At 37.6% G+C, this 23,316-nt stretch overlaps 1 protein-coding gene across 6 annotated transcripts in view; it reads right to left on the bottom strand.

Moving 5' to 3' along the window:
* LOC111012939 (ENHANCED DISEASE RESISTANCE protein (DUF1336)) overlaps positions 1-23,316 on the bottom strand; it is a 43,831-nt gene that overhangs the window by 9,936 nt on the left and 10,579 nt on the right. For 3 of the 6 annotated variants that reach the window (XM_022287251.2, XM_022287250.2, XM_022287253.2), the window contains 10 exons: positions 14,851-14,927; positions 13,930-14,055; positions 13,404-13,438; positions 13,123-13,223; positions 12,946-13,041; positions 12,623-12,690; positions 10,735-10,806; positions 7,837-8,007; positions 2,928-3,130; positions 2,720-2,786 (listed from right to left, as the gene is read on the bottom strand). In XM_022287251.2, the coding sequence (XP_022142943.1) occupies positions 2,720-2,786; positions 2,928-3,130; positions 7,837-8,007; positions 10,735-10,806; positions 12,623-12,690; positions 12,946-13,041; positions 13,123-13,223; positions 13,404-13,438; positions 13,930-14,055; positions 14,851-14,927 (1,016 nt within the window). The remainder of the gene's footprint in view (positions 1-2,719; positions 2,787-2,927; positions 3,131-7,836; positions 8,008-10,734; positions 10,807-12,622; positions 12,691-12,945; positions 13,042-13,122; positions 13,224-13,403; positions 13,439-13,929; positions 14,056-14,850; positions 14,928-23,316) is intronic. The other 3 variants (XM_022287252.2, XM_088127759.1, XM_088127760.1) reach the window with 3 other exon arrangements.

Raw genomic sequence — 23,316 nt, 5'->3', positions numbered from 1 at the left:
GAGCATAGTTCCAATTTAATTATTATAATTGGAACCAGAACTTGATATGAGATTACTTAACATATATTGTCTATAATGCATGAAAAAAAACTCTCTCACAGTTCTATTCTAACCAGAGTTTTTTTCATGAGTAAAATCTGGGCCTAATTAACATATACAAATCAATTTGAGAGAGTGTTGGATTTAGGCCCATAAAAAATTAGGCTTTATGCAGAAACTTGCAAGATGGAAGAGATATCAGCTCTCAAGATGTGGAAGATTAACTCTCTGCACATCAGTTCTTGGCAGCATTCCCCTGTATTATCTTTCTCTATTTCAATTACCAAAAGGGATATGCAGGCAGCTCGAGAAGTGTATAAGAAACTTTTTCTGGGGAGAAATTCTGAACTTCTTCCCCGGCTAAAACTATATGGGGTGAAGTCCACCCTAAAAAGATTAAATTATTCATATGGGAGCTTTCACACAAGGCCATCAACTCCCATGACCGTTTACAGCGAAAACTTCCCTTTTTCGCCATATCTCCCCATTGGTGCATCCTTTGTAAAAGAGATGGAGAAACACAACCTCACCTTTTCCCCACATGCCCTCTATCAACAATGTTTTGGAATGAGATATTACTTGCATTCAATTGGAAAGTAGCTCTCCCATTTGATATCAAGGCGTTACTCTCATATGTTTTCGTGGGCCATCCATTCAAGAAAGAAAAGGCGATCCTCTGGAAACACATCATTCGAGCTTTCTTATAGACTTTTTGGAACGAAAGAAACCATAGACTCTTCACAGACAAAGAGCTACCTTTCACTAGACTCTTTGACAATATCATTTTTCTTGCTATGTCTTGGTTTAAAGCATCTAAAATATTTGCATCTTACGGTATGGTTTCTCTTTTGACCAATTGGAGAAGTTTCATGTAACTCCATTGGTATTTGGGATTTTTATCCCCTCTTGTAATTTCACTCATGAATGAAATTGTTTCTTATCAAAAAAAAAAAAATAAATCTGAAAGGATTTGTGAACCATCTCGTTAGATGGAATATTGCCTCTTTATATCATGAATATGGTGGTTTGGGCATTGGCAACCTCGCTCAAAGAAATAATGCCTTGTTGGCTAAATGGGGATGGAGATTTAATGTGGAAACTTCTGCATTGTGGAGGCAAGTAGTAGCTTGTATATATGGTACTTGCAGATTTCATTGGTTTGCTTATGGGCATGGGATTGGAAGTAATCGAAGTCCTTGGTTTAGCATTCAAAAACAGTGGCAGCTGGTTGAAAAGCATCCTTGCTTTAAAGTGCGAAATGGTACACGGGTTCTATTTTGGCATCATTTATGGTTGGGAGATTCAATTCTTAAAGATCGGTTTCCTGCCTTGTTCCAGGTTGTGTCGTTCCCCTTTTCTTCAGTTTGTGAGGCTTAGGATCCGGATTCTTATTCTTGGAGAATAGAAACAAGAAGAAATCTTAAAGATGAAGAATTTGAAGAGTTTTTAATACTCTTATCATATCTGAATTCAATATCCTTGCAAGAGGATGAAGATCGTGTGATGTGGAAGTTGGACTCTTCAAGATCTTTTTCAGTTGCTTCGTTATGCAAGCCTTGTAAAAAGGCCTCCTTGATGACAGATGAACAATGCTCTAGATTGTGGAAGTCGGGAAGTCCAAAAAGGGTTAATATCCTTTCTAGGATTCTTATTAATGGAAAGGTTAACACGGCTGAAATTCTCCAAAAGAAATCCCCAAATATGTGCATACAACCTTCCATTTGTGTGCTGTGTATGGCTGATGGCGAATCTCAAATGCACACTTTCTTTTGTTGTCCATATGCAGCAGGTTGTTGGAGATCATTGTTCAATTTGTTCTCTATTTCTTGGGTGTTGGATATGGAAGTCCCGAAGAATGTTACTCAACTGTTGTTCGGCCCATTCTTATCTCCTAAAGCGAGTCTTCTTTGGGTAAACGGGGTCAAAGACATCATTTCGGAACTTTGGTTTGAAAGGAATCAAAGGATTTTTTAGGAAAAAAGAAGACCTTCGATGGAGTGCTTCAGTTTGGCTAAGTTTAAAGCTTCTCAATGGTGTGCTCTGACTAGGCTTTTTGCTCTCTATTCTCCTAATATGATTTATTTATACTAATTGGGGGACTTTCATCTTTCCTATATAGTTTTGCAAAGGATGTTGACTAGATCTTTTTTCCTGATTTCATGGGTTGCACTTTTTAATTTTTTGCTATCTTTTTTCACTCCTTCGGAAGTTTGTATCTTTGAACATTTTATGTTCCTTTTCATTAATCAATGAAAAATTCGTTTCTTGTTAAAAAAAAAAAAAAAAAAAAAAATTGGGCTTAGGCCCACCACACACATATTTCCCTTTTTGTGAATATCCTCCCTTCAAACCTATAACCATTTTCCTTTTTATCTTTCCCTTCCCTTCTTTCGTGTTTCTACTCCCCAATTATCTCCTCCCTCTCTTAATTTCTCGTACTGTTAGTCTCCTTCCATAATTTCGTTCTGAACCATTAGCCTTTTCTTATGGCATCAACATCTATCATTATATCTAGGGCTGTATTTTTTACCAAAATAATAGGAAAAGAATCATGAAATATGCATCATTCTGCAAAAATCACAGTGAAAAGTTTCTAGTTTCTTATGAAAAACGAAATAGAAAAATTTATACAATATTCCATTTCACCTTTTAAAAGACAAGACAATATGTAAAGACAAACCTGATGTCCGCTTCAAAGAAAAGCCTGCTATTGCCCATGAAATATTTTTCATCTTCACTTTTAATTCCTGGAGTAGATAAGAGTAATAAATAAGCACTTGAATTTCAGGGTAAGTCAATTTTAGGAATATTACTTCAAGATTTTGACGAATGCTTAGTAGGGGAAGAAGAAATTACCCTTAATCTAATTAACTGAAGACGAAAAATACCTTATTGCCAAGTTTATCATCATCACTTTCATCTGATGATGATGATGATGAATCAGCAGCAATTGCATCATAAAATTCATCACGCAGTTCTCCATCATCATATTCACTATTTGTAACAGAGACATCGGAGATTTTTGAATGGACAACAGTGGGCAAGGATTCGAAATTTAGAGCTGGATTTGCTAAAATATATTCCTTTAGACCTGAAAATTGGAAATCCAGAAACAAAATTCCCAGGGAATGAGGATCCTTATTCATTCCTTCGAGTTTTTATTATAAAAAAGGTTTAAGTTATGTTATTGGAAGTTCAAGCGTGGTTACCAGAGGGGAAACATATAAATAGTGAACACTGATTTGGCATAGTAAAAGAACAGCATAATAACAGACCTACATTAGAATAAATATCAATAACCAAATCTAGAAAACAAACATGTATTGTTTACACTCTCTTTCACCAGTCTAAAAGTTTGACTTGGTTCAACTGATCATTTTCCTTATAGACATGAAAGCCAACTAATCAGATGAGCAGTCCAAAATACCCTTATGATTTACTTAACTAGGAGAGGGAAGAGAGCAGCTCAAACTGGGTGGTTAGTTAATCATCAAGGGAGAGAATTTATTTCTGTTAGACATTATGTTTGAACAGGTAGTTATGGTTTAATAGTTAAATACATAGATACCAGAGGATTAGGATAAGCCAAAAGTAAAAGAGAGAATTGTAAAGAAAAGTCTTAGGCCCCTCGAACCAGTCTGAGTTACAGAACATGAATGGTCCATAGTTATATATATTCTAGCTAATGAGAAATACCTAATTACTTTAATATGAATGCATTGCATCCTAAAACTGCTAAAGAGAAAGAAAATGGAAGGCAGTGGGAAATTGGTCGAGAAATAAGACAACTTCCCATGTCATGAGCTAACTAAGGCGAATTCATAAAGCATTAGTGGGCACAGGGCAAATGCTTTAAGCATGTTTTGGACTAGTCAGTTGATGTGGTTGGCACAACGTAACCAATATTTTCATGATTAGATGCATGAGAGAGAAATGTTAGAAAAGCATTGTTAACATACAGCCACAGTCGTTACCATAGTGGTAACCACATTGTGTCAGTCATTTTTTTTTCAAACAAGAAACAAACTTTTCATGAATAATATGAAAAGGAAGAAAAAAGTTCAAGGATACAAGCTCCCAAGACCCAAAGAAAGCGAAAAAAGAAGAAAAACAACCAAACACATAAACCAAAATACAAGCTGATCAGGCTTGAGAATCTAATCATGAAAATATTGGTTATGTTGGGGGCTGATTGTCCTTTAATAAGACAAGCTCCCTCCTCTGATATCTTCAATTAAATGAGCTTTGGTAGAAAGAGACGGTATTTTATACTCAAATTATTTAAAAATCCACTAAATATGTGCCTGAAAATATGTGAACTTTAGTGCAAACTAAAGAGATGTTGAAATCTAGATTTCTAGGTGAGCGATTCAGTTTTCCCTGAACTTCAACCTGATAGAAACTGATAGGGAACTAGGCATTGAAGTCTATCATTGACATAAGAAAAGAAAATTACAAGATACCAAGCATTTCAAAATACATGGACTCTCCAAAAACCATTCCCTAAATTCTGCTTGCTTTTCAAACCCCACAACTCACTCTATTCATAACTCCTCCACTTTGACAAAATTATCAAACAATTACAAATATACCATAACTAATATTCCTAACATATGTCTACCAGTATTCCTAACACAACCGTATTATCAACATTCAACTTCAGTGGGTTAGCACATTGGCACAGTTGGTTGTCCATTTCAATTACATGGCACTGCTTCAATTCATCTAGTTTCCCAAATTTTGCCTTGAACAGCTATCATAATGTCAAAAGCTCCTTATACACTGACCTCAAACTTGGAGCTACAGATGTTGTCAGAGGCTTTCTTTTGGGTTTCTTCCATCATTATAGGCAACTGCTCGTGAGACTAAAATTCTCACTCAATTGCACAACCAATCTCGTCCGAGGTTACTAGGGACCTTTTCCTAATCATTCAGACCAATTCTCTGATTCACCTATAGGTAAAAATATGGGATGCAAGTATCAGTGGGAAATCCAAACCAGCCTTGTAATTTTACTATACTAGAAGAGGAAAAGCAACTGCTCTAAAAGAGATATGAGCTGTTTCTGTTGGACATTCAGTTGGGAGGGATAGCTATGGTTGATTTTTTTTTTTCTTTTTAATAAGATATGTATTTTTCATTGATAAATGAAAAAGAACAAAAATGTTCAAAGGATACAAACTAAAAAGAGAGGACAAAAAAAGGACAAAAAAAATGAAAACATAATAAAACTATGCTAGAGATATAAAAAGATCCCAATTGATGAAAATATTATTGTAGATAGCAAACAAACTAGATAGAGAGGGAACACCATTGGAAGCTTTAGTCTTAACCAAATCAAACTGATCTACCCAACATCTTGACTTAATCTTGAAAATTCTTTGATTGCACTCAAACCATAACTCTAAAACTAATCTTTTGACTGCCTTCGCCCATGGAATCTTGGGAGCAACACAGGCTCGTGGACATTGGAAGAATAGGAGAGATTGGGCCTCATTGGCCTGGCCAAATAACATAAAGCATAAACTGAAGTCATTGGAGCATGTCCTGGAAGCTGCTGCAATGAGGCCAGTTTTAAACTTTACCCAAATAAGGATACAAATTTTCTTGGGACTCTTGGACTTCCAAATAACTTCAAATAATTTAGAAGGCATAGAAGAAGAATGGGCAAGCTGTATGGACAAATAATTGACTGGAAAAAACCTGTGAAGCATCAATACTCCAGCCTCTAGAATCTTCAGAATTACTCAAAAAAAAAACTAATTTCAGCATAGATAAAATTAAAGACAATTTGTTAATCTCAACTTCTTTCAAAACTCTTCTTGTATTAAACTTCTAAGAATGACGATCCACATCCCAGCTTCCAAAAATAGAAAATTCACACCAAGGATCTAGCCAAAATAAAATCCGTTTGCCATTTCCAAGATTCGGAGTAGAAAACCAATCCACCATCCTCCATTATCTAGAGATGTTAAAAATAAGATTAGGGGAATAGTGAACAAAAGAATCAGCAAGAGAGCACCAATGGGAAGCCTTGAACTTAGTTGAAGTGAAGCACTCGAACAAGGATCTACTTTTGCCCTTGAAAAGCCTCAAGTTCCTCTTGAACCATAACTCCAAAAGTAGAGCTTTCACAGCATAAATCCATAATAAACGAATTGCTAAGAAGGATGAATTGGCCCACAAAGTAACTGAAACAAGTTGTCTTCCACCTTAAAGTCAAAAACCCAAGCAACTTTGAATTGACTAAGAAGAGAGGACCTGAGCAACAACGGAACAGTGGAAGAAAAGATGGCTTAAATCTTACTCACTGGCCCCATAAAGAACACAAAATGAAGGAAGAAGAAACTGAAAATACGCCTGATGGCTCAATTGTCCATATTCTTTCATCTTCAACATTAGTAATCAAAGCCAAACCTAGTTCTGACAAAAGGGCAGCAAACTCTTCCATCTCCTCTTCCTTTACAGACCTTCTTGACACAATATTACAAGAATGCATATCCTGAGCCCAAAAATCCAAAACTGCTCCTAGGGGAAAAGGAGAGAGTTTGAACGATTTTAAAAAACTTTCAAGAACTGTTGATTATCAAAGTAGAGTGCCAAAAGAAGGCCCTGTTACCAAAACCGATCTTATAAGACAAAAAGGACTCCACTTTCATCCATTGCTTGGAAATATTACTCCAACGGCAGCATTTGCAAGCAATCAAACTTGAAGACGTGAACCAGCCAAAGGAATCAGAACCGTTAAAACTCTCCACCACCTACCGCCAAAGAGAAAGAGGTTCATAACCATAATGCCAACCCTATTTAGCTAGGAATGCACTGTTTCTTCTAGAAAGCCCGCCAATTCCCAAACACCATCTTCAAGGTGCATAGAAGTAATCTTCCAATTGACCAAATGCTTCAAGGGCCCTCTAGAATTACCTTCTCATAGAAAATCTCTCATAACTTTCTCGGTTGGCTTGCATATATCCGAAGGCATTTGAAATAAGGACATATAATAAGTTAGAAGATTGGCCAATACAGAATTACACAAAGTCAATCTGTCTCCCCTATAGATGAAAATGTTTCCATCTATCCAATTTTTTCATAATCTTTTCTAGAACAGGGCGCCAAAAATCAGCACTCTTTGGATTACCAACTAAGGGTAAGCCGAGATACATTAGTGGAAAAGATTCTACCTTACAATTTAACATTGAGGCTACCTGCTGGAGAGCCCTATTCTTGAATTTCAATCCACCAATATTGATATCTCATCTCCTCCAATTAAACAAAAACCATCCTAACCTCTTGTATTCCAGGATAAGATCTTCAAGATCCCTTGATAATCTTCATTGAACAAGCTAATTTTGAAGGAAGAAATTCTTGACTAGAACAATCAATCTAGTAATATGCAACAGGCCAACAATGTTTTCAGCAGCTGGAGTCCTTGAATCAATCACATAAGCTGTAATTCCACAAACTTCTAGATATTTCGAGAACTTATCATTATCAGATGGAAGATTAGGAGAATGATGGATTGGACCACTGTTGTCTGCTGAATATGGAGCAATAATAGATGGGCAGGGGAAGAGACAATGATTTCAGTTGAAAGAGGTAACTTATCTTCTTGTCATGAAGAACACAATACCTCTTCATAAGACTCTTCAATAAAATCTTCATTATTGACTTTGATTGAATTGTTGAATAAATAGGCAGTAGCGGAGTATAGGAATTAGGAGGATAAGAAGAGACCATAATCGAGTATATTTTAGCTATTGAGAAATGCATATAATCATTATTTCATAATCAGCATACCTGCAACTTGGCATAGCAATGCATAAGGAACACTCTTTTCAAACTTTGAAGGGTGAATTCTCTGCCATCTAAACCAGCCTGCCGGTTGTATCTCTAACATTTGTGTAACAAGACATTTTGGAGTGTTTGAACCCATAGATGTGTTTATGCACCTTATCTCCCAACTTGAAGCTACAAGAAAAATTAACCAAGATCACAAATCAAATTTAAATTTTCAATGCGATTAATGAAAAACTTCATCAGTACCATAAGTTCATAGAATGAAAGAGCAAGCAATGATGGTGTAGATTAGAAAATTTTAAAAATTCAGCAAATAAGATTTTAAAAGTTAGCAATTTGACCATATTAATTTGTGAAATTCCAGTTTTCTCATTTTAAAGATATAAAACAAAGAGATTATATATTTAGGGGAAGAAAGCGGAGAAACAAAAAGAATCAGGCAGGGAAAAGATAGAAGTTGAGAATAAAACATATAGAATAGCAGATCATAAGATTTCTGTTTTTACAAGAATCAAATATTGTACCAAAGATATGCACTTGAGGATGGAGGACTAGGAGGTAAGTTCTAACCTAGAGACTTTGACGGGGTGAAGAAACTTTCCAACTAGTTTTTCCTTTTATAAGAAAATGAGCTTTTCATTAATTCTTATTTTTTCACTCTTTCGAGAGTTTTTATCGTTGAACATTTTCATTCTTTTTCATTAATTTAATGCAAAGTTTGTTTCTTGTTCAAAAAAAAAAAGAGATTTACATGGAGAAAAATGAAAAAAAAAAAAAAGCATATACAAGGGCATACAAAAAGAAAAATCTACCCTATCACAGGGGGTCCACCTGAAGGAAAGGGCTCCAATCTAAAAGGATAACACCTAACTGATAATTACAAAACAACTTAGAAACCGACTCCCACTATTCTACAGGGAAGGTATTAAATCTAATAAGCTCCCAAACATAATCCCTAGATCTTTCCTCCCCAAAAGAATCTATTATTTCTCTCCAACCAAATCCCTCACAAAATATCAAAGAAACAAGTCTACCACAAAAATCTTTCCTCATCCCAAGAAGGTTGGAGATCTAAGCTACTCAAGCTCAGGAATTAGTTGAAATTCATGTCAAGTTCTCTAAGAAATTCAAATATCTATTTATGGGAGATAACGTTGGCGATTTCGAAGCTAAAGAATCTTCTGATTGAGTCCTCACATCTTGGTGGATAGTTTTGTTTTGTAGTTAGCTCGATATTATCGTTGGATTTTATTATTCTTAATGCTCCCTGTTGAGCCTATTCTATGTTTTTGTCTTGTCTTTTCTTTTTTTATCTCACTCCTCCAGGAGTTTGTATTCTTGAACTTTTTCTCCTTTTCATATATCAATGAAAAGTTTGTTTCTTGTTAAAAAAAAACCTCCTCCATCAAACCCCAGCAGTCTTTGTTACGAACCCAAGACACCTAGCACTCTTGCAAAGCACACACCACTGCAACACTAAAAAGAAAGAAAGACACCTTTAAATACGATTTAAGGGGTTGACCTTTCCACGTAAAACTTGCCACACAAAATTTCTTTTATCTTTTTTGAAATTTTAACTTCCAAAGCAAGGCAAACAGCAGGGCAGAAGGGAGGAGAGAAGGAGAACTAAGTAGGTGAAAAAAAGAACTATAGGATGGACTGGGGGACCAAACTCGAGAACCTTCCTCCTCCAACAAAAAGGAACATCCTTAAGCAGAAGAGCAATGCAGAAGCCTCCAAAGTCTCCTTGTCCGTCAAGGGACGGATGAAGCCCAAGGAAATAGAAGATTCACTCCCCCTTGACGCCAAATAAAGGCCATTGAATGCAGTCTAATATCATGAAGGTGGTACAACGAGGGAATAAAAGACAAAGGAGTTCATCACCCACCCAATGGTACTCCTAGAAATAGGTATTGTAACCATCCCCAACAGAACATTTTAAGAATGGGGAGAAAAAGGGAAAGACAGAAGAAAGCGCCTTCCAAGGATCATTAGCGCTAACCTTAAGCCCACCATACTCAATCAAAAGAATGTGGCCCATACTTGCTCACGATAATCCTCTACCACAAGGCACAAAGGGCTCCAGAAAGAACCACCACAACCATTTTACCAACGACTCATTCCTTAGTCTTAAGTTCCTGGTGCCCAACCCCTCCATCTTAAAAGGCCTAAAAGTAGTATCCCAATTGACTAAGTGAGTATCACCCCCCCCCCCCCCCCCCCAAAGGAGATCTCTCATGATTTTCTCCAAGCTCTTACTTAGACACCGAAATTTTAAAAAGAACCAAAAGTACGTAGGGATACCTTTTAAAACTGCCTAAATAAGCATAAGTCACCCTCCTTAAGAGAAAAGGGCTTTTTCCTACAAAAAGAGACACTTTTGAATCTTTTCCAGCACTGAGGCTCAAAAGGCAACCTTAAATAAGAAGATGGAAAATTACGCACTTCACACCTTACCAAGGAGGCCCAAGAGAGAAGCTTGGAAGAATCACAATTAATTCCCAAAACCAAACATTTACCTCTATTAATCTTGAGACCCGAAATCAGTTCAAAGAATGTAAACGGACGATTCAGATTAATAAAGAAATTTTCCTTCCCCAAACTAAACAAGAGAGTAAAGCTTTCCAACTTAGTCATTAACAAGAATTGAATTGCATGTGCACAATAGTGCAATAAACACTCATCAAAAGGTCCATTGATATATACACCTTTAATAGGGCCATGACCAGCTCTAAATAAATTGTAGAAGTCAAAGTACTGTCATAACCAGTAAAAAGGTTAATCACCCTATTCAAGATTTAGAAAGAAAACACAGAAAATGTTCAAAGCCCCTTTCTCCTTCTTGAACACATTATTAATCTAGGGGAGAAAAGAATGAAGGAAAGCAATAACTCATACGGTTAATCCGTGTACGTCGATATCCAGATCTAGGTGGCTTCTTTTTATGAATGGAAGGAACTTGCAATATTGCTGCATGAACAACGAGAAAGTATGATTAGGCAACAAAAAGCTCAGATATCTTCACAAGGATAGCAAATAGAACCAGCATTAGTCAAAAGCTGCCACAACCCATTCACTGATAAAGCAACAGAATTGACTTGCTTCAGGCAATCCATTGGATAAGTTCAGCATTTAAGATGACGTCATAGATAACATAAATATCTAACCTAACAAAGCAAATATCTATCCTGGCCACTAAATTGGTTGACTGACTAACATTTAGATTAGTCTCATAAACTTGATATAAACTTCTCTATACCAGCTTATAACAAGCTAAAATATTATTTCTAGGCCTAATTTCTGTTTGTCGGTATGTCAGAAAGTTGACAAAATAGATCTGTTATTGGTTGTAACTAACTACCTAGTAGCAGTTAGCTTTCCTTCATATAAATAGCATAGTAACTACCTAGATCTGGAATTAGTTCATCCCCAATTCTTTCAGAAAAGGAAACTAATCTGAAGATGAACAAGGAGCAGAATATTGTATCATGGTAATTTTATATTGGAATACTAGGTGATATAATCAAGGCTACAATTAAAATAAATAAATAAATGCAGATAGCGCAGCAAGAGTGATGAAGTGTTGGTTTTGCTATTGTTGTAGGTGGCCTCAGAAACACAAAGGTGCTTGTCATTGGTGGCTTTAAAGATGATGTTCTTTATCAATTTGCCTGGTTGTTTTTTAGATTCTTTGATTGTTTGAGCTTAAGGGTTTTGTTGGTTTGCATTGATCTTTGATGGTCTTTAGGATGGGTATTGAGTTTTTCTTGTATTTTTTAGGCTTTAGGTTGGACTGAATATGTCCCTTATTTTTAAAGCTTTTGGAACTCCCATTGTAAGTTTTCAAAATCTTTTGATTCCTTGTAAAAAAAAATTTTTTAAAAATAGCATACACTATACACTATGGTGTCAGGTACTTTTAGAAGAGGATAAACTATACAGTATGCTCTCTACTCACTTTTCACCAAAATTGACATTAAAGAATATACGCTGGTTAAGCATAGAGGCCAGAGATATTAAAATGTAAGGCAGAAGCTGAAGACATGGGAGGGAAAATGAGTCTTCTAGTGCGGCCCTTGTGATGACTGATGAGCACTTAAGGAAGCACAGAATTCTAGCTAAATATGACAAGATGCTCAAGCAGAAAAATATTGGCCCATGTGAACCCTCAAAATATCAATGTTCACGTACAACATATATTGGATGTCTCCTAGAGCTTCCTGACAATTTACATATTTCTGCTACTTTAATGTTACCTATATCAATATTCTGCCCCTAATAAGTTAACTTTGCCTTATTAAATGGGGGTGCAGCAAGCTGACATGAATTTGAGGACTTGAGTAAGTTAATATTAGAGGTGGAATCCCTTTTATCTATTGTTTGTTTGTTTTTAGAAAAAGAAAGAAAAAACTATCATGCTATAGTGGTTGAACTTAATTTTCAGAACACAAGAAACACGAATTATAATTCTTTCTACTCTCAACACCAATACCATATTTGTATTTTAATATGTAACAAAACAAGAAGGAGAAGCCACCACGTCAAGTTGTGGCCTATTTTTAAATATCCATTTGTACAAGAAAAAACATTTCCAAATTTTAAAAGTATAAATAAATATCATATTTATTTTGGAATAACATTTTTTCAAGGGTGTAGTATTTCAACAGTAACAACTCCAAGAATAACAATCCATGTTTAGTAGCAGCTTATCTGACATCAAATCACTAGAAAGTCTATGTAAAAACAGACAGTGCAACATAATTGAAATACATATATCTTCTCTTACTATATGTTCCATCTTGTCCTCGAAACCATTGTCTGGAGAAGACAAAATCTCTCTTGCATTGCGATCTGCTGTCAGAACAGAATTTGGAAACATGTGAATAAAAATCTGAACTGGAACTTAAATACAAGCTGAGAACAAATAAAAAACATAAACTAATAACCTTAACAAGTAAGTTTGTTAAGGTAAAGATTACAATTATACAATTGATATTAGTAGAATATTAAGGTTAAGGAAAAGTAAACATGACAATATTAGCAGTGATCTGAATGATTTCATCGGCACTGCTAAGCAATGTCACCAAATTGTAAGTCTTGTAGCATTACTGGCTAAGATACGTGGGATCATTCGTCCCATAAAGGATTTCATAATGTCCATCATAAGATTCAACTAGTTCCAAATCACTTATCAGTGTATCCCACCTGCACACATTGATAACAAAGTCAGAACTCGGAGATTGTGACCATGCAATCAAAACTTTAAAAGAGATACTGGCAACTTACTCATATCTCTTACTCCGGTCAAAGTTCAGAATTATATCAAAAACAGTATCCGCATGAGCATCAACCACACCAACAGACTTCACAATGACCCCTTTACCGCTCTAGAAATAAATAAAATCACTGAAGCAAAACTCGGAAACCATTTATGTGGCCATTTTAAAATAAAAATCAAGTAGTTGCATCAAACATTTTTATGTTCTGCTGGAGCATCATGTACATGTGTTTTCTCAATGAAACTTTTGACTTATATTGGTGATAGGAAACATTATGCTGATTGATACCTTACTGTCAGCAACATCTTCAAAAATTCTTACACCTGAAGCCCAAAAATAGGGAATTGTAAAAATTAAGGAATACTTGGAACAATATCACTATTTCTATTTTAACAATCACCGTCAATTATTCAAACATGTGGACATCCAAGCACAGAGCAGTCATTAGGAACACGGTTCTACTGATTAATCACACAGGAAACACATTATTCCAACACTAATGCATTATCATTCAATATTTCAGAATAAATTAATTATCTCTCCTAGTCCGATGCTCACAGGATTACACATAATTAGTAATACTAGAAAAGAACCCCAAAACAAGATCTTCAAGAGAAGGCCAAAATGGATTCAAGCCCCACAGAGGATCCCATTGGGATCAAATATAGTACTAACCTAACGAGTACAATATTCTCACAGAGGACTGAGATTTACTCTATAAGACAAGCCACCCTAACTTTCCAATACATACTACATTCATTTATTCTGTCTACATCATTATGAATGCTTGGGAAATTGATTAAGATGATGGTACCATTAAATGTGCGAACACATTTCCACTTATGTCTTTCAATTGCATCACCAGAATCCCCTTCAAAGAAGCCATCTGGACCCACATCAGTATTCAAGTTTGAAGATTGACGCAAAAGTGTCTCAGGACCTGAGCATAAAAGATTAAAATGAATGCAAGGACGGAAGTCTGCTTCTCATGAAATGAGTAGAATACATGCCAACAGGGCAAGGGAGCAAAACTAGTTACAAGGTTAAGAACTTTTCTTTTCTACAGGAAAAGGAATAGCTATGCACGATGTAAAAAAAAAGTATAAAATATGAATATGATCAAATGAAATAAAATGAATTACGTACTGCTCATACCGAGGCATTCATAGTTAATATCCTCGAATTGGATGCAAACAACATTGAACTTGAAACGAAACAAAATAAATCTTAAAATGCAACATCATTGATTTTTTCCTTCCAAAAGCTAGCCATAAAAAAGGTAAACATTGGCTGAATTGAAAGGCCTACGTGACTTTTTAGTACACATGCACCTAATGACACCATGGCCCAGTCACCATCACTTATATTTTCAATTTTTCAATCTCGCACTACACCTGATATACCAAATACATCATGTGCATTTACTTTTTCTTGGTAAGGAACATATTAATTACCAAAAACTGTACGAGAGAATCAACCTAAATTTTCAGTATTCAAGTACAAGAATGTCCGGTTATGCAACTCTATGCACGCACTATGGTATATTGTTACTGATGTCAACCGTGCAAACCTCCTCCAAATTATTTATTGCAGTGATTGATTGCCACTGTAAAGCTTTAAAATGTATTAAACATTGCAAATAAAATATTAAATAATAGCTTTAGTGACTAACTAGTAATGTAAAATTAAAGCGAATACCATCATAATATAGGACATATAAGCCAAGCTACCTCACCTTGCCCAATTTTTATTAGCTTTCTTAATCCATGTGCATACCGTCTCACTATTGGTCTGTGGTCATCCAGATTTATCCTACCATAATATGAAGTTAATTAAAAATAAGAAACCGGCCAAGGAATGCAGAGAATTAAGCTGGTTAAATGCAAAGTTAGGCCATCAAAGGAACAATCCTAAGAAATAAAACACAAGGATGTTACAGTGCAGAATCAGACATCCAATTGAACCAAACCAAATCCAATCAATGTTACAAATAAATATCAAATTATAGCTACTTTCCAGGACTAGCAGTTATCCATCATTTTCTATTGCACAACTGACAATGGGAAGCTTAAAACAATCACAAAATAATAATGGTGAAGGTAACAACGCATGCTATTTGTGGACTCATCATTCTTAAGTGTCTGGAGTACAATTGCGCTGTACGATTTCTTTCATATTTGGTGCAAAAAATTATAAATCTGTGAGATCAGTCATGCCCCAATCCTGGATTACAGGGAGGATACAGAGGAGCTTGATCTTAATCTTCCATTCTTTGGTAGAGGGGAATATTCTTAGGCAGATTGGTTTTGTCATTTGTGGCTATGTTGTAGAACACTTGGCAAGAAAGTAGGAAGATTTTTTATGATAAAATTTATGGAAAACTTCCAATCTCTTTTAAAGAAAAGAAAAGAAAAAAAAGATTTGGTATTTTGAGCATTTCAACGTCACTATGATTTTACTATTAAATTGTTCCTGGCATTCCATTCTCTACTACAAATGAGATTTTCAATGTTTAATGAGTCACCTTCAATTGGCCATCAGTTTGAAAATGGCATGTTGTGCTAAGTTGTAGGTAGTGTCAAACTTCTTCCATGAAGTTTTCCGAAAATGACTAAGAAATTGACTAATTCTATCTAATGTAATTGATTGAGGGGCATCATGCAATCAAATACTTTTTTTGAAAAAATATGCTTTCTATGATGACCGAATCAGAGGTCTTTGTTGTCTACATAATCTTGTTTGAAAAAATAGTGACATTTGAAACTCCTTTCCTCTTGTGGTATTTATTTTTCTTTTAAGAAAATACGAACTTTTCATTGATGAAATGGAAAGGAACAATAATTGTTCAAGGATACAAACTCTCGAAAGAGTGAAAAAGAAAAATAAAGACAAAAATACAGAATCTAAACGACTAAACAACAGAATTACAAGGCCTAATAAAAACATCCCAATTGTTCAAAATAAGAGATAAAGGGTAATGAGAGAATGGTTCAGAAAGAGAACACCAATGAGATGCTTTGAGCTTGACGGAGAGACAATTCAAGCAAAGATCTTCTTTTACTCTTAAAAAACCTCGAATTCCTTTCAAACCAAATTTCTGAAAGAAAACTCTTCACTTCATTAATCCAGAGAAGTCTTGTCGTGGGTGACAAATGCGTGACTCCACTTAACAATTGAATCAGATTTGCTTCAACCCTCAAATCAAAAACCCAACTGAGAAATCCAGCCTAGAGTGCCAAAAGAACAATGGAAAAACAAATGATCAATATCTTCCCCACTTGATTCACAAAGAAGACAAAAAGAAGGAAGCAATGAAGCTGTAGGAAGTTTCTTTTGGATCAAATCAGCAGTATTTAACTTCCTTTTTAGCAGAATCCAAGAATAGATATTAACTTTCCTTGGGCTTTTAGACTTCCATAAGGCTGTAAATAATTCCTTAGACATCGAAGAGGAATTACACAATCTGCAAACTGAATTTACGGTATTGGTCCTCCTCATTAGTAATCGAAAAGGAGCTAATCACATGTAACAGGCCAACAAACTCCTGTAGCCCATCTTCCTTCCAAGGTCTTCTCAAAATAATGTTCCATGAACCAGTGGCAATGTCCCAAAAATCGGCAACAGAACCATGAGATAATAAGGAAAGCTTAAACAATCTGGAAAAGCTTTCCTTTAATGGACTATGAGTAGTCCAACGAGAATGCCAAAAGTAGACCCTACTGCCATAACCAACTTTTTAGGATACAAAGGCCTCAACACTCCTCCATTGTGCAGAAATTTTCCTCCATGGGCCACAGGAACTCCCAGGTCTCCTTGAATTCGTAAACCACCCATGAGGCTCAACACCATAAATGCTTGCCACCACTTGCCTCCAAATTGACATAGGCTCACAACCAAACCGCTGGCCTCATTTGGCTAGAAAAGCACCAATGCCTAGACCGTCATCTCCCAAATAAAGAGAGGTAACTTTCCAATTGACCAAATGCTTCAAATGCCTCTTGAAATTACCTTCCCATAAGAAATCCTGCATGGATTTCTCAATCATCTTGACAATATCATTTGGCACACGGAAAAGGGACATATAATAAGTAGGGAGGTTAGCAAAAACTTATTTACGCAAAGTCAATCTACCTCCATGAGATAGATTGAACCGCTTCCATCTATCTAGTTTTTTCCCCACCTTTTCAAGGACTGGCCTCCAAAAATCAGGGTGTTTATGGTTGCCCCTTAAGGGCAAACCGAGATACAAAATCAGGAACGAGGCCGCTTGAGCATTGGAGCATTGGACTAGGATAGATAATTAAGGTGCAGATTGCTACACAGTCTTTGAAAAGAAAATTTGAGAAGAATAAGAAAGAACTGGATCGAGAAAGAATCTTACGTGATAGATGTTGACTGGACAACATAATGGTGATTACCACATTTTATGCCCATGACGATTGGAAAGATATTTTATTAGCTTTAAAAAACAAATATTCTCAACACTGTCAAATCAATCAACTCATGGTTGACAAAGCCTTAATGAGATTTGAAGATGGAAGATATTGTAGTTTATGGAAGCTGGATTGAGATTCATGACCTACCAATTATCTTCTGGAATCATCAATGCTGTGAAGATTTATGAAGCTACTTTGGTGGTTTGATTCCTCCAAAACATTGAACATGATTGATCGCACTGATATCCAAATATTCAGTTGAGAACTTCTTCCATAATTCATCTCTGAAACCCATATCCAGTCAAGAACTCATAGCTTGATCTTCTACGTTTGGGTGGAGATCCTAAAAATATTAATTTTTGGAATCCCACTAAAGAAAAAATCATGAAGAAGCTCGATAGATGGAAAAAGTACCAGTTTTCTCGTGGTGGGAGATTGACTCTTTGCCTCTCGGTTCTTGGCAGCATTCGCGTTGTACTTCTTAACAATATTCCAAATGCCAGTTCTTATCAGCAAACAGATTGAGCAAAGTTTGATAACATTTTTTTGGGGATAGTTAGAAGAGTTCATTAAAGCATTTGGTTAGGTGGGATATTGCCTCTTGTTGCAAGGAAGAAGATGGTTTGGGTCTTGGGAGATTGTTGCGTAAAACCATGCTTAGCTAGCTAAGTGGGGCTGGCGGTTTAGTATAGAAACTTCAGCCCTCTGGAGGCAAGTAATGGCAAGCATTTATGGTATTGACCATTTTAATTGGAATGTTTCTGGGAAAAAATTGGTAGTCATCGTAGCCATAGTTTTGTATTTAGAAACAGTGGTCATTGGTGGTAAATTTCACTTTTTTCAGTGTTAAGAATGGTAAACGAGTCCTATTTTGGCACCATTTATGGTTGGGGGATTCTATCTTAAAGGATAGGTTTCCAACCTTATTTCGGATCTCTTCTCTTCATTATATATCAGTCCATGATGCTTTGGACTCACATTCTTCCTCTTGGAGAATTGAAATTAAGAATGCCCAAGGATGAAGAACTGGAAGTTTATTTAACTTTGTTGGACTTAAACAGTTTATTTAACTTTGTTGTCATGTTTAAGTCCAATTCAGCTCTGTGACGATGAGGATTAGTTGAAATAGAGTTTAAACTCTTCAAAATCCTTATTGGTTAACTCCCTTTGTAATCGTAGAGCTGGTTTTTCATCTCTCCAAATGATTTTGTTTCAAGATTGTAGAATTCGTCCAGTCCAAAAAGGATGAATGTTCTATCATGGATTCCCCTTAATGGGAAAGTAAATACCACAGAAACTCTCCAAAAGAAGCTGCCTAACATGCTCCTCCATCCTTCTATGTATGTTTTGTGTGCTGCCAATTGCGAAGACCAGGTGCATTTGTTCTTCTTCTATCCTTATGCATCAGTTTGTTGGGATCTCTTCTTTCATATGTTTAATTTTGCTTGGGTAAAGGATAAGTCAATATCTTCGTCAACTTTTCAGCTCCTATTTGGTCATTGGTCATTTCTTATCGTCTAAAGCGAGTTTTCTTTGGGTAAACGGTCTTAATGCGCTTATTTCCGAGTTATGGTTTGAGTGTAATCAAAGGACCTTCAAAGGGAAAAGCCGTTCAGCTTTCGAATGCTTCAATATAGCTGAGTTCAAAGCTTCACAATGGTGCACTCTCTCCGATCTCTTTGCAAACTATTCCTTTAGCATGGTTTGTTCTAATTGGGAGGCATTTTTGTGTAATGCTTAGTCTTTCTTTCACTATCTGTACTAAGTTTGGCTTGATTGTATCTTTTTTTTTTCTTCTTCTCCTTCATTTCTCCCTTGGGGGTTTGTATCTTTGAACAATTTTTGTTTCCTTTACATTTCACAATGAAAAGTTCGTTTCTTGTTCAAAAAATATGATGGCACTTCAAAACTGGTAACGTACTAAACCAGTTCCTGTGCATCATTAACAGTAAATACAGGAAGCAACTGATGTAACTAACCTTTAATGAAAGTTAGTTAGCGTTTAAGGTTGTTAGTTAGTTAAGTTAGCTGCGTCTTAGTTAGCTATAAATACCAATGTCTTGTATCTTTGAGAGGATTATGAAATAAACTTCTTCCTTTTCAGATTGGATTACATCAAGTTGGTATCAGAGCAACGAAAAGATTCGTGGGCTATCGAAAATGGCGGGAAAGAAAAGTGCTCTTTTAGGATATTCTTCGCTCGCCGAGAAAGAGACGGAGGAAGCTACCGTCCTCTCTCCACGATCCACAACCACCCGAGTGCTGATGGTTGAGGGGCTGTTGAAACCTCCAACGGAATGTGGTAGAGATTCGTCAAATCCTAAATGTGATCGTGGACAAGTTAGACAAGCTGGAACCCCGCAAGAACAGACAAATGGGCATCGAAGAAGGGAGCAAGGAGTCAGAATTGGACCTGAAACTCAGCGACCAGCTCCAAGAAGACAGCAAGAACCCCTCCCTATTCAAGAACCTAACCCTGTGCATCAACAGAATCAAGAGTGGCCAGTCCATCAACATCAAGATTTTCCTCCCTTTGCACCAAAACACTTGCAAGAACTTGTCTTGCTCCAGCAGAGACGTTATGACTAGCAAGAAGATGGCCATCCCAATTGGAGACTTGACCGTTTCTATCGCCAATAGCGTTATCAGGACAATTCTTCCAGTGACGAAGATGATTTACAGACATGGGACAACAATAGGGGACCGCGTAGACGACGGGAACAGAATGAATACAAGATGAAAATTGACATTCCGACCTTTAATGGAAAGATAGATATCGAAGGTTTTCTCGAATGGGTGAAAAATGTGGAGAATTTCTTCAGTTATATGAACACGTCGGATACTAAGAAGGTTCGTCTAGTGGCGCTCAAGCTTAAGGGCGGTGCATCCGCGTGGTGGGAGCAACTTGAAAGCAACCGACAAAGATTTGGGAAGACTCCTACCCGTACTTGGGAGAAAATGAAGAAATTGATGCGAGCCAGATTCTTGCCTATTAACTATGAACAGATTCTGCATAATCATTATCAAGACTGAAAACAGGGGACAAGATCAATTGATTACATGGAGGTGTTTCACCGCCTGGGTGCAAGAACTAATTTGGGAGAAAGTGACCAATACCAGGTTGCTCGCTTCATCAATGGCTTGCGGGCTGACATCAAAGAAAAGCTTCAACTTCAATCCATTGGGTATCTAAGTGAAGCAATTGCCACAGCAGTGACCGTCGAGAATCAACGAGCCACCAAATTCAAATACCAATACCAGCGACGGAACGCAGGTGATGTTTCAACCAAGAAAGGTTTTCTTTCCCCTGGTTTATCCTCCACACAGGCTACCTCTTCAGGTTCCAAGAACAAAGGTGGTGTTAACGCTCTTCCAGCAGAACAACCAGTTAAAAAATCAACGAATACATATACTAGACCTACCCTGGGTAAATGCTTTCGGTGCAGGCAGGTAGGCCATCTTTCCAACGAATGCCCACAGCGGAAGACATTAAATCTAGTAGAAGATGCTCCAGACAATGAGCAATATTTTCTCCACGAGTCCGATGATGACATTACATACGTTGAATCCGACGAAGGTGAACAGGTGACATGTGTGCTAGAACGCATCCTATTGACTCCCAAAACTAATTTACTTCCCCAACGACATTCCCTGTTCCGAACCAGATGCACGGTCAATGGGAAGATATGCAACATCATCATCGACAGTGGCAACACAGAAAACGTGGTTTCCAATAAACTAGTCACAAGGATCAAATAACTTGTGACGTTATTGATATGGATGTATGCCACATCCTCTTGGGAAGACCATGGCAATATGACACTCAGGCTCTACACAAAGGCCGCGAAAACACCTATGAATTTTCATAGATGGGGAAAACCGTTGTTCTATTACTTTTACAGAATCGACAAGATGCAACTACGGCTAAAGGTCATTTGTTTCATGTGTGCAGTGGCAAACACCTCTTTTTGCACCGATCCAAGCACCTGCTAGCCTTGGTAATCAAGGATTTTACATCTGGAGAGGGATTACAACCAGAAGTTCATCCGAATGTCCAAACACTTTTGGATAAATTTCCTGAACTCTTTAATCCGCAGGACTCTCTCCCACCTTTGAGGGATATACAACATCGTATTGATCTACTACCCGGAGCTACATTGCCCAACTTGCCACACTACAAGATGAACCCTACGGAATACAAGATCCTACATGATCACATCACTGAGTTACTGCAAAAAGGGCATATTCAGCCAAGTTTGAGCCCTTGTGCAGTTCCTGCCCTCCTCATTTCTAAGAAAGACGAGTCATAGAGGATGTGTGTTGATAGCAGAGCTATCAATAAAATTACAGTGAAATATCGATTTCCTATACCACGGATTGGAGAACTTCTAGATCAACTCAGCGGTGCAGCTATTTTCTCCAAAATTGACTTTCGAAGTGGATACCACCAGATACGAATCCGCCCAGGAGACGAGTGGAAAACGGCGTTCAAAACAAATGAACGCTTATTTGAATGGTTTGTCATGTCATTCGGCTTATCAAACGCGCCTAGTGTCACGATCGTACATTTTTCAACCACGCGGCACCATGATCTAAGCTCGACCATGGCCAGCCTTACGGGGATCTCTAGCCCCAATTCACTTTTTGCGCCCTTTGTGGCTTCGTCGGACCTTAGGCAAGGTTCTTTTGTCCTCGACCAAGCTTCGCTTCACGTTTCCAACCACCTTGGTTCTCGGCCGTCCTGCTCCTACGATGAGCCAGGACCTTACCGGAATGAGTTCCGACCTTGAATAGGGTCAGAACGAGCTTAAAACGCCAACCGGGTACAACCAAGAGATTCCTGCCACTTAATTATGTCAAAACTAGCTTATCGGGCCCATCGGAGGCCTCTAAGACCATTCCTGCCGAGAAACTAGTCAATAACGGGCTAAACGACCTTACCAGGTGCTGCCGGGATGATTCCTGCCAAGATCCAGACAAGGAATGACTAAACTTGACAACCGGGATGAGTCTTGCCACTTACCGGGCCAAGACTAGTTTTTTCTCACTTACCGGGTGCCCACCGGTACTGTAGGATGCCACCCCGAGCATCGAGATGTCATCAGGCTTCATTGCTCACTTGGGCACTCATACCGAGAACCGATCCATGGACTTGTATTTATGATCGGGACCTTTCGGACATCCAGCCATCCAGACATTATCGAGGTACGACGACTCTTGCACCTGTGCCATGTCGTTCGAGCATACTGTACCGCATAACGGCCCCTATGTGCAACCTCCAACCCATGGGACGAGGCGCAATGCCGGCACACTCGTGCCGCCCGACACTGTCCTTGAGATTCCCATTCTCGAAGGAAGACGCCCAAGACCTTGGTCTTGCAACGCTCGCCCACGCCATGACACACGCATGTGCCATGGGGTAGCTCACTTAGGCCACAGGGCCCAGGGGTGGTGGAGAGCTGACACCATGCCTCCCCCAAAGGTACATTCTAAGACATTCTTGGTCTGGCAGGCATGTACATACAAAGTGGCGAGGAGTCACTCGTTAACGTAGAGTGCACGTCTAAACTCCGATTGACACGAAACTTGGCGTGCTTGCATATCTCACTAATATGCATCTAACTCTAAAGCCGCTCGTCCAAACTCTCGATGGAACCCCGACTTCTAGGGTCGTGGCCCGAGACCCCAACTGACCCCCGTTGAGCTTGTCACTGATACCACTGACATCGTCTTCGCCTTGCATTCTGCGTACGCCTTCTCTAGGC

Source organism: Momordica charantia (genome assembly GCF_013281855.1).
Source record: "Momordica charantia cultivar OHB3-1 chromosome 8 unlocalized genomic scaffold, Mcharantia_2.0 BLBB01000008.1, whole genome shotgun sequence".
Lineage (NCBI taxonomy): Eukaryota > Viridiplantae > Streptophyta > Magnoliopsida > Cucurbitales > Cucurbitaceae > Momordica > Momordica charantia.
This window is presented reverse-complemented; position numbering and strand designations above follow the sequence as displayed.